The sequence below is a fragment of the Mus caroli genome, chromosome 16, assembly GCF_900094665.2.
Source record: "Mus caroli chromosome 16, CAROLI_EIJ_v1.1, whole genome shotgun sequence".
Classification (NCBI taxonomy): domain Eukaryota; kingdom Metazoa; phylum Chordata; class Mammalia; order Rodentia; family Muridae; genus Mus; species Mus caroli.
This window is the reverse complement of record NC_034585.1, coordinates 73,434,947-73,447,984: the sequence shown is the minus strand read 5'-3', so window position 1 is coordinate 73,447,984 and position 13,038 is coordinate 73,434,947. Positions and strand designations below refer to the sequence as shown.

The following is a 13,038-nucleotide window of genomic DNA, read 5'->3' as shown; positions in this document are numbered from 1 at the left end:
ACCCTCCCAGCCTCATCAAACGATCGTCTGCTGTCACTAAATGGAAACCATCTTTCACTTTGTCACCCCATCACCCAGAAGTCAGTGAATAGACTAGGAAAAGTGAGTCTGCAGAACAATATTAATAACAAGGATCCCACAGAAGCATGAAGCAGGTCCTAGCTGTCTGAAGAAATCCTAGCACTGCATCAAGGGGACCACCCACTCTGCTCACATTCCTCCATCTGTAATTTCAAACCAAATTTAGAAATCCAGAAAAGAAAGGACTCAGAAAGGTCACGCCCCGTTAGTCCCTAGTGTCTAGGAGACAGTAACTCCAGAGCTGGGATTCCTATAATCCCATCTCCAGGAAAGGCAAGGCCCAATGATTCCTAGTTCTCACATGGACTAAGTTACAGAACGAGATGCTGTAAATATGGACAAATAAAACCTCTTTTGAACTACGTGTTCATAGGTTGTCTATGTGTACAGGGGGGATCCATGTATGTGGAGGTCAAAGGGCAATTTCAGGTCTCATTCACCAGGTGCCATGAACCTGAACTTTTCTTGAGATAGTCTCAGGCCTAGGAACTCACGAAGTAGGCTAGGCCAGTAGCCAAGGAGCTACAGAGACCCCCTATCCTGGCCTCCTAAGGGCTGTGATTCTAAGTACATGTCACTACAGCTGACTTTTCTTTTTATTCTTTAATCTTTTATAATAGTCCAGTTTTTATCTCCCTCTGGGTCCACCCTCTGACTGTTCTCCATCCCATACCTCCCCACACCCCTCCTCAGCTCCCATTTCCAAGAGGATATCCCCACACCACCAGACCTCACCACTCTCTGGGGCCTCAAGTCTCTGGAGGGTTAGGTGCATCTTCTCTGACTGAGTCCAAACCCGGCAGTCTACTGTATATGTGTCAGAGGCCTCATACCAGCTGGTGTATACCATCTGGTGTATGCTGCCTGGTTGGTGGCCCAGTGTCTGAGAGATTTCATGGGTCCAGGTTAATTGAGACTGCTGGTCCTCCTATAGGTTCTCCCTCCTCCTCAGCTCCTTCCAGCTCTCCCCTAATTCAACCACGGGGGTCACCAGCTTCTGTCCATTGGTATGCAGTATAAATATCTGCATCTGACTCTTTCAGCTGCTTGTTGGGCAACGGGCAACCTGGGAAGTGGGGGGCGGGGGGACCCTCTAGAATGTACCATAAACCTGGAAGGTGAGAGGTTCTCAGGACTCAAAGAGAGGGACCTTAGATGAAATGATTAACAGAGGGGAAAGGAAACTTGTAGAGTCTACCTCCAGCAGGAAGACAGGGCATCAAGTGAGGGATGGGGTTGCCTTCCCATAGTCACAACTCGGACCCATAATTGCTCCTGTCTGAAAGAACTACAGGGTCAAAAAATGGAGAAGAGCCTGAGGAAAAGGAGGTCCAGGGACAGGCCCAAAGTGGGATCCAGCTCAAGGGGGGGCCCCAAGGTCTGGCACTATTACTGATGCTGATCGGATTTTTCACGAGTTAGGTAATTGAACCCAGCTCCTCATGCTGACAGCCCGACCAGCTTCCTGACTCTGTTCCTCTCCGGCTCAAGGAGGGAAACCAATCATCTAGCGATCACTTTAGAGCACTGGTTCTCAACCTTCCCACTGCGGCAACCCTTTCACACGGAGCCTCATGTTGTGGGGACCCCACAACTCTAAAGTGGTTTAGTTGCTACTTCGAAACTACGTTTGCCACTGTCATGAACCGTAATGTAGACATCTGATATGTGACTCCCAAAGGGGTCGCCACCCCCATGTTGAGAATCGCTTGTCTTACACTGTTACTTTTACTAGAGTGTATGTCGGATGAAAACCGGGAAGCCAAGGCTCTAAGGTCACTCTAGTTAGGCGTCCCTTGCTTCCTGGCTTAGTCTAATAGTCATCTCAGCATTCACATGAGTGACTTGTGGACCACTGAATGGACAGTCAAAATCCCCAGCTTAAATATTTTCTTGACTTACTCACAGAAGGATCAGTTCTCACCTGATGGCTTGGGCGCTGCATGGAGAAACGTGGAGACCGGCAGAAGAAAAGAACAAGTCAAAAAGGAATCCTAAAGTTTGGGCTGGAGTAGAGACACACTACTGCCATTCCGGAGCACCCAGGTGCCCCAGAGCTGGCCAGTTGATAGGAAAGACACAGCCCAGTCTTGCTCAAGTCTGCCACCACACCACCTCTGACCTTCAAATGCTCTATTCACTCTAGAGCCTTCCCAATGGCTCTGCAGGCCTTTCTGTGCCTATCCAATGAATGTGCACAGCTTTGGTGTAAGCCAGGAGGGGGTATACAGTCCCTTATCTCACAAAAGCGTGGATCTCCCGGAGAAAACCAATTACATAAGGTGTGCCTGGTGTGAAAGGGATGGGCCTGGAGCACAAGGAAAACATCACCTCACCAAGGCCAGAGGTAAAGTCAACAAGGTTAACAGCATGGTACTATGACCCGAACAAAATGGCTCATGGCTAGAGGGACACACATGATGTCTCAGAGCAGGATGTGAGCCTATGAGAGAGTCAAGTCGAATCCTCCACAGTTCTGTCTGAGACTTTTTTTTTCTTTTCTTTTCTTTTTTTTTTTTTTTGGTGGCTAAGAAACAGACTTTCATGTCAGAAGGAATGGCACTCAGTGAAGTGTGAGTCCCACTGGAGACAGCAAGGGTGACATGATGGGAAAAGGTTGTGATCGATGAGACATAGACCAGACGCTGAAAGCGCAGGAGGGGGAACTTCACTCAAAGCGCAGGGCTTGAGGGGTTAGCACTTAGAGTCCAAGTAGGAAGCCAAGCACAGCACGCCAAGGTGAGGGAAGATATTAACAAAGAGGCGGGAAAGAGACGGATTCTCAGGGTGGGAAGTAAGAAAAAGTTCAAGAGGAGGATGTTCTTTAATAAGGTTCTTTTTTTATTTTCATTTCTATATATATATATATATATACATATATATATATGTATATGTATATATATGTATATATATATATATATAGAAATGAAAATAAAATATATATATATATACATATATATATATGGCTATATATATATATATATATANTATATATATATATATATATATATATATATGGCTATTTTCCTATATATACATCCGTGTACCATGAGAATGCTGTGCCCTTAGTGATGTGTTTATAAAAAGATAAAGATGATTAAGAATATGTTCTATGGGGGTGTGGTGAAGTATGGGGGAGAGGGTGTGCCTTGGTGGGCCCATGACGAGGCATCCCTTCCTGCTGAGGGACCAGCCATGCGACGGTATAGTATAGAGTAGAGGTTATTCAGGGTGTGGGGAGGGGGGTTAAGAGGTAGAGAAAGGCAGAAAGAAGAAGAGAGTAGACAAGTTGAGGCTGGCCATGGCCACTTGGAGAGAGCGGGGAAGGGAAGGGGGAGAGAGGGAAGCAAGAGGGCAAGAGGCAAAAGAAAGAGGCAAGAGAAGCAAGAGAGGGAGGAGGGGGCAAGCAGCCCCTTTTATAGTGGGCCAGGCCTACCTGGCTATTGCCAGGTAACTGTGGGGTAGTGTTTAGACAGAATGTTAAGACTTAGTGCCTAAAGAGGGTGCTAGATTCCCCAGAGACTAGAGTTACAAATTGTTGTGAGCCCCCATATAGGTGCTGGGAATTGAACCTGGGTCCTCTTGAAGACCAGCCACTGCTCTTAGGCACTGAACCAACTCTGTAGCCCCAACAGAGCTATTTCTACCACAAGATTTACGAGGGGTGGAGGTATGATTTAGCCAGATGTCACTGCCCTTTCACAGAAGGAATGTGACTTGGGAAGAGACAATTGAGGCAGTAAATGCAGGCAGCTGCCTCAAAAGATCGGGTTAAGATAGGAAAACAGAGAGCAATGAGGGAGAAGTAGAGGCTTGAAGGCATACAGAAGAAGATGCTGAACACTGATAAGGTCCAGAAGTCAGAGATGAGATAGGATGGTGATCCCTGAGCAACCAAAGGATTCTAGAGTTCATATGCAGGAGGATCAATGTTCAAATAATGAGGTTTTTGAGATCTTCAGTCTGGAGGGAGAAAAAGGCAAGATCTGCTTGCTTCTTTCTGGTTTGGAGTTAGGGTTCAAGGGGGCAATGGTCAAAGTCCGGTTTCTATTCTCCACTAAGCCAATGCCCAGACGCCCTATTAAAACCCAGCTTTCCTCTCACCACTTCAGATAACATCCTCACGCAATCCACTGACCTCAATTGCACAATTGCTTGTTGGCAGTAGGACTGGCCTCACCGCTCTGTGGATCTTTAGGACAACCTCACCCTGTCTAGCTCTCCACAGAGGTCCTTCTTGCATCCATGTTCGAATCTCGTGCTGCTTATTCCCAGACTGATGCTTCTTAGCGTTACCGGTCCCCTTAGCTGTTACTCATGGCTGACATCTCTCAGCATCCTTCCATCACTTTAGCTGTTACTCATGGCAGACATCTCTCAGCATCCTTCCATCACTTTAGCTGTTACTCATGGCTAACACCTCTCAGCCTTACCCATCCCCTTAGCTGATACTCATGGCTGATATCTCTCAGCATCCTTCCGCAGTTCAGGACTGCAGGTCTTTGACTCACTCCTGGGATCAGCCTTTTACCTTATTTTTTTTAAATTTCGCCACCTTGTGGGTTCTTCGGTTTGGGTTTGGTTTTTGGTCCCCTCCCCCCTCATGGTTTAAGGGCTGGAGAGATGAGATGGCTCAGCACTTGATCTTGCAGAGGATCTGGGTTCTGGCGGTGGTGGTGTACACCTTTAATCCCAGCACTTGGGAGGCAGAGGCAGGCGGATTTCTGAGTTCAAGGCCAGCCTGGTCTACAGAGTGAGTTCCAGGACAGCCAGGGCTACACAGAGAAAACCTGTCTCGAAAAACCAAAAAACAACCAAAAACAAAAAACAAAACAAAACAAAAACACTTCCACTTGTCGGGCTGGAGGGATGGCTCAGTGGTTAAGAGCACTGACTGCTCTCCCTGTGGTCCTGAGTTCAATTCCCAGCAACCTCATGGTGGCTCACAACCATCTGTAATGGAATCTGATGCCCTTTTCTGATGTGTGTCTGAAGAGAGCAATGGTGTGCTCATATACATAAAATAAATAAATAAGTCTTTTAAAAACAAACAATGAAAAAACCTTGCACTTTTCATTATTCCCCATACAGATTGCGACACCACCACAAAAATCAAGCCAGAAGCTGTACTGCTGCTCTCCAACAAGGAACCAGACAGAACCTTTCACATCACCCAACACAACGTCCAAAGACCCACGGGGAAGCCCAGCATTGCTGTGCAGCGTGTCTACAGGGGCCGCTCATGCTCAGACCAAGCCGGGTGTCCTGCTAAGAGCGGGCAGTTCTGCCCACCTCCAGAACAGCTGCACTGTTAACCATTCGAGAACTTTCACAACCCCCACAGCTTCTCAGAGCCATGGGTGTGAGGGGCTAACTTGACCAACCTATCATTTTCTCTCAAGCTCTCAAAACAGCCTTTACATCTTATCCACTAAGCCTAGTCAGCGGTGACGTCATATGTCACTTGTTAACATAAAAAATCTCTCAGGCCCCACCCTAGGCCAACTTGAGTCATGTACAGTAAGTTTCAAAACAGTATTTGTTACATATTTTACAGCCACTGAGCTTTCAACCCTCAAGAAACATCATATCCCCTTCACTGCACATCTTTGTGAATACATTTTACAATTGCAATGTTAAACACTTTTGAGGAGGCACCCAGCCCACAACATAGTATATATAGTATACTATAAATACTTGAATGAATGGACGTTTTGATCAGCTAATTAATGGTAAAGTTTACTTAGGAACACAGCACGGAACATCTAAGGTACTCAAATGACAAAGGGCTGTCAGACAGTCAAATGGTTGTGGTGGCTTATGCCTTTAATTCCTACTCCTGTGGGCTGAGACAGAAAGATGGCCATGAGTTCAAAGCTAGCCTGGGCCAACAGGGCACATTTCAGGGTAGCCAACCTAGCAACAGAGACTTCAGAAAGAATAAAAGGAAAATTGAGACGGGAGTGGGGCAAGAAAAGGTAGGGAAGGTAGGAAAGGGGGGAAGGGAAGAGAAGGAAATAGAAGTTCAGATTCAAAGCCAGCTGAACTGGAAGTCATTTCCATGTCCTATCAGTAAAGCTGAAGGTCACGGTGATGCTGTAATGAGGTCACCCAGGTTTAGGGCAGAGATTGTAAAAAGGACAACGTGCCAAACCATGGGACAGCTGACACAGAAAGTGTGGAAAGACAACAGGCTGGGAAGAACACACCGGCTATCTTTACCTTCAGTGACTTCAGCCGAGAGGTTAGGACCGGACAGTGAGCTCGTGCTGTGGAGGCACACTCCCACATCCCACCACCTCAGCATTCAGGAAGGGGAGCCATGAGCATGACCGTCAGGTCAGGTCAGCCTGCCTATGTAACAGTACAAGTGACCTAATGTGAGAGAGCCAGAGGGTGGATGGGAGGAGGGAGGCAGAGAAGAGAGGAGGAGGGATGGAGGGACCATGCATAGCAGTGCCCTCTGGAATGACTCTATCAAGCCAAGTAATTGACAATTACCTCATACTTATTTTTTTGTGTGGTAAGAACAGTTAAAATATCAGCAATTTCTCAAGACGGTTATTAACTACGGTCAACATATTCAGGAAGAGGTCTCCTAAACTTCTCCCTCTGATCCAATGGAAGCAATGCATCCCTGTGACCACCACCACCACCTTCTCAATCCCTTCCTCAGATCACCCATACTGGACACAGAAAGCAACTGACGTATACTGAGGACCTGGCCACCATCACAAGGCAAGCGAGTGAGGGAGTCAGGTTTTAAGTTTGACTCACATTGGAAGAGTGAAAGCCAGCAGCACCCTGTTACTGAACAAACCTTCGGAAATGCTGGCGCTAAGATCAAGCCACAGATGGGAAGGACCGGATAAAGCCTCACCCCAGCTAAGGAGCTTTGGCGGCTAAAGGCAGTCAGAAAGTCAGTTAATTATTTTCGGGGAACTGACCTCGGTAGGTTATCCATGCTCCAATGGATGGTTCCACACCCAAGCTTATATGAACAGCACTGACTGGACTCACTGGATTGTGAAAGGACATGAAGTAGCTGGCAGGGGTCGGGGTGGGGGTGGGGGTAGGGGTGGGGGTGGGGGTCATCTGGGAAGAGTTGAAGAGAAAGCAGGAGGTTGGTAAGATCAGAACGAACCATAAACATGTACGAAACCCTCAAAGAATTAGGTTTTTTTTGGTGATTTGGGGTTTTGTTTGTTTTACTGTGTTTTGTTTTTGAGACAAGGTCTCTCTACATACCCGTGGCTGTCCTGAAACTCACTATGTAGATCAGGCTAGCCTTGAACTCCTAGAGATTCACCTGTCTCTGCTTCCCGATTGCTGGGATTAATGGCTGGTGCTGGCTAGGCATGGTAGTGCCTACCTATCTATAATCCCACTACTGGGAAGCAGAAGTGGAAGACTCAGGAATCCAAGGCCCATCCTTGGTTAGAGGGCAGCTTTGTCTACCTGAGACTCTCTCTGAGAATAAAACTTGAGGTACGTGGGGTTCACTCAGGACAGATTAGTTTCCTGCAGTGTCCTAAGCGTGGACAAGTCTCGGATTCCTCAAAGTGACTCAAAAACACTCAACCAAGACCATGGAATTAAAAGGCTAAGTCATAAAAGCCTTCAACATGCGACACAAGGTCAAACCGACAGCAGGTTCTTCCTAAGTGACGGGCGACCAGCGGCAGATGGGAGAATGTCAATTACAGGCAATCAAAAAGAAAAGTGGCCGTTTCAAAGGTATAATCTCACAGTGACATGTGCCCAATGAGCAGCAAAACCGTGACGGCTCAACATTCATGTACACACTCCTCCATGCCTCAGTTTCTCCATTCATACAATAGAGATGACTATAAGCCACTCCTTGGAGAGTGTTGCTTGAGAGATTAAAGGAATGGAGAGACAGCCCATGGAGTCGGGTGTAGGGAGCACACCTGTAAATCCAGCAAGCAGCAGGGGAAGGATGAAGGAACACACTATTGGTAAATTTGCTGTCTACACATCTGAGTTCCAGACAAGCCTTGGAAAAAAACACGAGCCATTAGAAAATGTACCACATACAAGTACAGCTGGGGATGTGTGTAGCTCAGTCAGTAGAGTGGTTGAACTGAGTTCCTAATACTAGCCCAGGAAAGAGGAAGAGGACCAAGTGTTCAAGGTCATCTGCCCAGTGTTCAAGGTCATGCTCCAGCATAAGTTAGAGGTCAGACACACTGGCAAAGTGGGGGAAGGGGGGACATGCTTAGTAACTGTTTAACCAAAGGTTTAATTTTACTACTGTATCTTACAGCCTCCACTGCTATTCCTAATCCTATGACTTTGAACTACAGAGGCAATAACTATACCTCCAGAGTCCCATCAGCATCCAGGACATCCTATCAAACCCTTTAGAACTTGCAAAGGCAGTCTACAGCAGTGCAGTATTTAATGAGTAAACCTTATTTTGCAAATAGAAGAGTCAATGGGTATAAGCACGAAATTTCTCACCACCACACTAAGAGTCAGATCTACAAAAATACTCAAAGTCATACATCAATAAGTTTCTGAGGTCTTTGGAACTTGGGCTTAGGATTTATTTTATTTGTTGGTTGATTGGTTGGTTGGGGGCTGGGGGTCAGTGTCAACTGAGAAATTTGAGTTCTGAAGCAGAAAAACTGGAGTTGAAAATAGTTGTCCTGTTTAGACAAAAAACATCTGTCCTTCGAGAGTGTGTTCACTACACACTAACGCACATTATATGAATGAATAGCTAGGTATATTAAAATAGTCTTAATGGAAAGAGTGACCACCAGAGAGGTATTTCAGAAGAGGAAGGGGGGGGGAAAGCATTACTTTATAAGAAAGAAAAAAGAGGAAGATAGTTCCCTGCATCCTTCATTCCTCCAATTTCTGCTTTGGATATATTCAACTTCGGTTTGTTTTACCAAACAAAGGTGGGATTCACCAAGCAGACTGGTTCAACGACCCTTCCTGTTTTCCACAAGATTTAATTTCGACATTTCAGCCAAGCCTAAAAGATCTGTATCCAAAAAAAAAAAAAGGTGGAGGTGGTGTGGTAGCCTCAGCTCCACAGATTAGACTTGTTAATAGAATGTTGATCCCATGAGTAATGTCCACAGCTGTGGCATCCAACAATGGAATTAACATTTCAGCAGGAAGCAGAGAGAGCCATCCCAGTAGAGCTGAGGCAGATCCAACAACCTTCCCAACTCCCTGAACCCTAAGCAATCCTCTTTGGAGGCTACGCTGTGTGTGCGCGTGCGTGCTTCCCAGAGTTGAACGTGTAAATCTTTTACATGACTCATTTGGCTTTAAAATTCCTCCAATTGCTTAGTATTAGGAAATGAGACCGACTTGTTTAAAACACACTTAGAAAAAGATTAATTTCTAAGTGCTAAAATGCGTATGCGTCCTGGGGTCCAGGCATTTTTTTTTTTTTTAATGCCTTGTTTCCTGAAAGAGACGCTCTGCAGCTGAAAGATGTACTGGGCGATTTCTAACACCACACGCCTCACCACCTGAACGTCAATCATCATACAAAAAAAAAAAAAAAAAATCAACTTATTACAAACCCGGGGTAACTCCTCCCCAACAGCGATATCAGACCTTCGGCTCCTAATACCTCGTCTCGGAGCTGCTGGGTCGAGCTAGCCTGTTCTTGGAGCTAAAACCCAGCAGCTTCGGTGCTTCTTTCCTAGAGGTAGCCAGGGCGACTGACACCGAACGTCTCAGTCTTCTCTCAAATAATGGCGTTGGTAATTCAGCCTCCCCGGCTTGGACTACCCGATACCTAAAAACTCGCAGCCCGGAGCTTGGAAATCGGGGAAGGCTGGCGGCACACAACACCCAGGCAGACGCGGGAAACAGACAAGGGCAGATAAAGCCAAATGGTCCCCAGGGTAAGCTGCCCTGGAGGCGCGCCCCACACGCCCCTAGGCGAGCCTCCGCCACCGCCACCGGACGATCGGGTCCCCGCTCCGCTGCCTCCCAGACGCCTCACGCCCCCTGCGCCGCTCCCGGGGACCGATGCATTCTCCGGGCTGGCGCGCGTGGTCCGGGGCAGACCACCCTGTGCATGGGTGCCCATCCGCCACTACCACGGCAGCGCCCCCCAAATTGAGCCGCCCCCTCCCCCCACGCCCCATTGTTCCCGGGAGGCCGCGAGCTGGGAGCGCAAGCGACTGGGACGGAGAGGTGCCGCAACTCACCCGCGATCCCACACAGGAGCACGAAGCACAGTAGGCGCGCCATGGTAGCTGCCGGCCGGGTCGTGGCTTGCAGGGAAACGCTCTCGGCTGGGAGCCCTGGTTTTCCCAGAGCCTGGTACACTCCCGTCTGGCTCCCGGCGGTGGCAGCAGCGAAGGCACCTCTGCGCCCCGCCCCAGCTCGGCAGGTGAACGCGTCACTTCCGGCAGCACCCGGGAGCCCCTAAGCAAGAGCCCACAGTGTTGGCGCCCTGGGGTTGCCATGGAAACTGGGATCAGCCCGCGTCCCACCCACCCCCTCCCCACCCCCACTCCCCACTTAGGGAACCTTCCAGTTCCAGCGGTCTTGCGCGCTGTACACCTGCTTGCGCCAGCAGCCACCTCCAGCTCTCCCGAGCTTTCTCCCCCTGGCTAAATCGCTGCTTTGTGAACTGGGAAGCAGTGAGCCAGTCTCACTGCTGAAACCACAGTCACGCCCTCCCCACCCCCCCACCCCCCAGCCCAGCTCCAGGCCGGAATTGCTCCCTCTCCCTAAACCTTGAGCTAGGTTTCTTTCGACACACCACTAGCAGTCTGTGCATCCTGTGGTCAGGGGTGGGGACCTCCTGGCACCCGTGTTTCCATGGGCGATCAGAGAGCCCCGCCAATATCTTGCCTTCTTTTTGAATGGCTAGGTTCCTATAGAAGGCTCGGGAGAGGCTTTTCTTCCACCCCTGTATACACTAGACCTATAAAATGAGGCGGCAGGTTTAACAAATACTTGGGGCTTTTCTCCTCCTTGCGATTATGAGTCATCCCAGCCCTGAAGTTAGCCCACAAGGAAAAAGAACTTTAAAAGTGGGACCGGTTGGGGATGGCTAAATGAACGGGAGTGGCTCTTGGAAATTAGGAATTTGAAAAGCCAGTGCAATCCCGCACTGCAGCTCTCCCATGCTGTTATCCTCAGACTTGCCCTTGCTATCTGTTCTTGGTTGCTCTTCCCAGTTCATTTTTAAAAAACTGTTAGAAATGTTGAAATTCACAAGAGCCCCATATTAGGAGGTAGAAAACAGAAGAAACCAGCGTAATGGCCAAGAGTTAGGGGTCTTGGTGGGCAAGTTATTTAGAAGTGAAAGTGAAATAATGCATTAAAAAAAAATGCTTGGGCCGGGCGTGGTGGTGCGCGCCTTTAGTCCCAGCACTCGGGAGGCAGAGGCAGGCGGATTTCTGAGTTCGAGGCCAGCCTGGTCTACAAAGTGAGTGCCAGGACAGCCAGGGCTACACAGAGAAACCCTGTCTCAAAAAAAACCAAAAAAAAAAAAAAAAAAAAAAAAAAAAAAAAAATGCTTGGTAGGTCGAGAGATGGCTCAGCAGTTAAGAGCAATGCCTGCTCTTCCAGAGGTCCTGAGTTCAACTCCCAGCAACCACATGGTAGGTGGCTCACAACCATCTGTAATGGGATCCGGTACCCTCTTCTGGTATATCTGAAGACAGCGACAGTGTATTCAAATATATAAAAATAAATAAATATTTTTTTTAAAAAATGCTTGTCCCCCCCCCCCCACACACACACACAGAGCACATAGTGCTCAGCAAGTAGCGACTAAAAAAAAGGAATATTGGGAATGCCTTGTTGCTTGTTGAACCAGAGAAAAGAGAGAAGGCAGGTGTAGGGGGTGATAGGGATGTCCCCACAGGCTCATATATTTAAATGCTTAATTACTATTTGGAAGGATTAGAAGGATTGGGTACTGCAGCCTTTTGGAGTAGGTGTGACCTTGTTGGAGGAGGTGCATCCCTGGGGGCAGGCTTTGAGGTTTCAAAACACCCATAAGACCCTGTCTCTCTCTTGCCTCTTCCCCACCTCCTCTCCTTTCCCATCAGGATGAGGCTCTCAGCTTCGTCTGCATCATACCTGCATCATTGCCTGTCTGCATGCTCCCTGCATGATAATTATGGACTGAAAACAGTAGGCAAGTCTCCAATTAAATGACTTATTTTGTAAGAGTTGCCTTTGCCGTGGTGTCTATTCATAGTAACAGAACAATAACTGGGACAGAAGAATAACCAGACTTAAGGCTACAGGTTCCTACGGGGAAGGAAAAAGAGTGGAGTCCAAGAGGAGGTGCGCTACCCTGTTAAAGAGCTTAAAGCGTTGGCTAATTCAGTCAAGCAGAAGCCTGGGAATGGACTTTAAGGGGGTGAGACAATGGTAGAAAGAATATAAAACTGGATTAGGCTGAGTTTATTAATATGGGTGCACTGAATGGAGATTCTAGGTTTAGTATGGAAGCTTGCACAGTCAACAAGGATGCCAGATGTCTGACTAGTTGGCTGAGGTATTTGTTCAGATGCTAAAAGATGGCCTACTAAAAAGGAGTTGGAGATGCCTGGTATCCGTTGGCTTAATGTTGACGAAAGGATTTTAAGGTTCAGGGAAATGGCAATACTAGAGCGTATGACCTTGTAAAACCCAATCTCCCACAGGGGGAAGGTCCAGGAGACGTGCCCTTCAGTAACCCTTTAAACTGCAGAATTGTGAGAGGGGCACCAGCAGATCTGAAGGGCTTTGTTGTCAACCTTAGGGTTGAGACACACAGGGCTGCTCAGTTTGATGAATTAAATGCAATGAGTTTAAATTAGGCTTCAAGGTAACGGAGGCCAAGTGACAACACTGACCTTCCAGAAGCAATGTGGCCTTAGTCAGGCAGCATTGACAGATCAATGTCCAGAATGGCCTGACCCATAATGGTCAGCACAGGGTCCATTGGATACT

At 47.7% G+C, this 13,038-nt stretch overlaps 1 protein-coding gene across 2 annotated transcripts in view; it reads right to left on the bottom strand.

Moving 5' to 3' along the window:
• Cxadr (CXADR Ig-like cell adhesion molecule) overlaps window positions 1–10,697 on the bottom strand; it is a 50,783-nt gene extending 40,086 nt beyond the window's left edge. For both annotated transcript variants that reach the window (XM_021184864.2, XM_021184863.2), the window contains exons 1-2: window positions 10,612–10,697; window positions 10,287–10,506 (exon numbers count right to left, since the gene is read on the bottom strand). In XM_021184864.2, the coding sequence (XP_021040523.1) occupies window positions 10,287–10,329 (43 nt within the window). In that variant the 5' untranslated portion in view covers window positions 10,330–10,506; window positions 10,612–10,697. The remainder of the gene's footprint in view (window positions 1–10,286; window positions 10,507–10,611) is intronic.
• Between the last annotated feature and the right edge of the window lie 2,341 nt (window positions 10,698–13,038).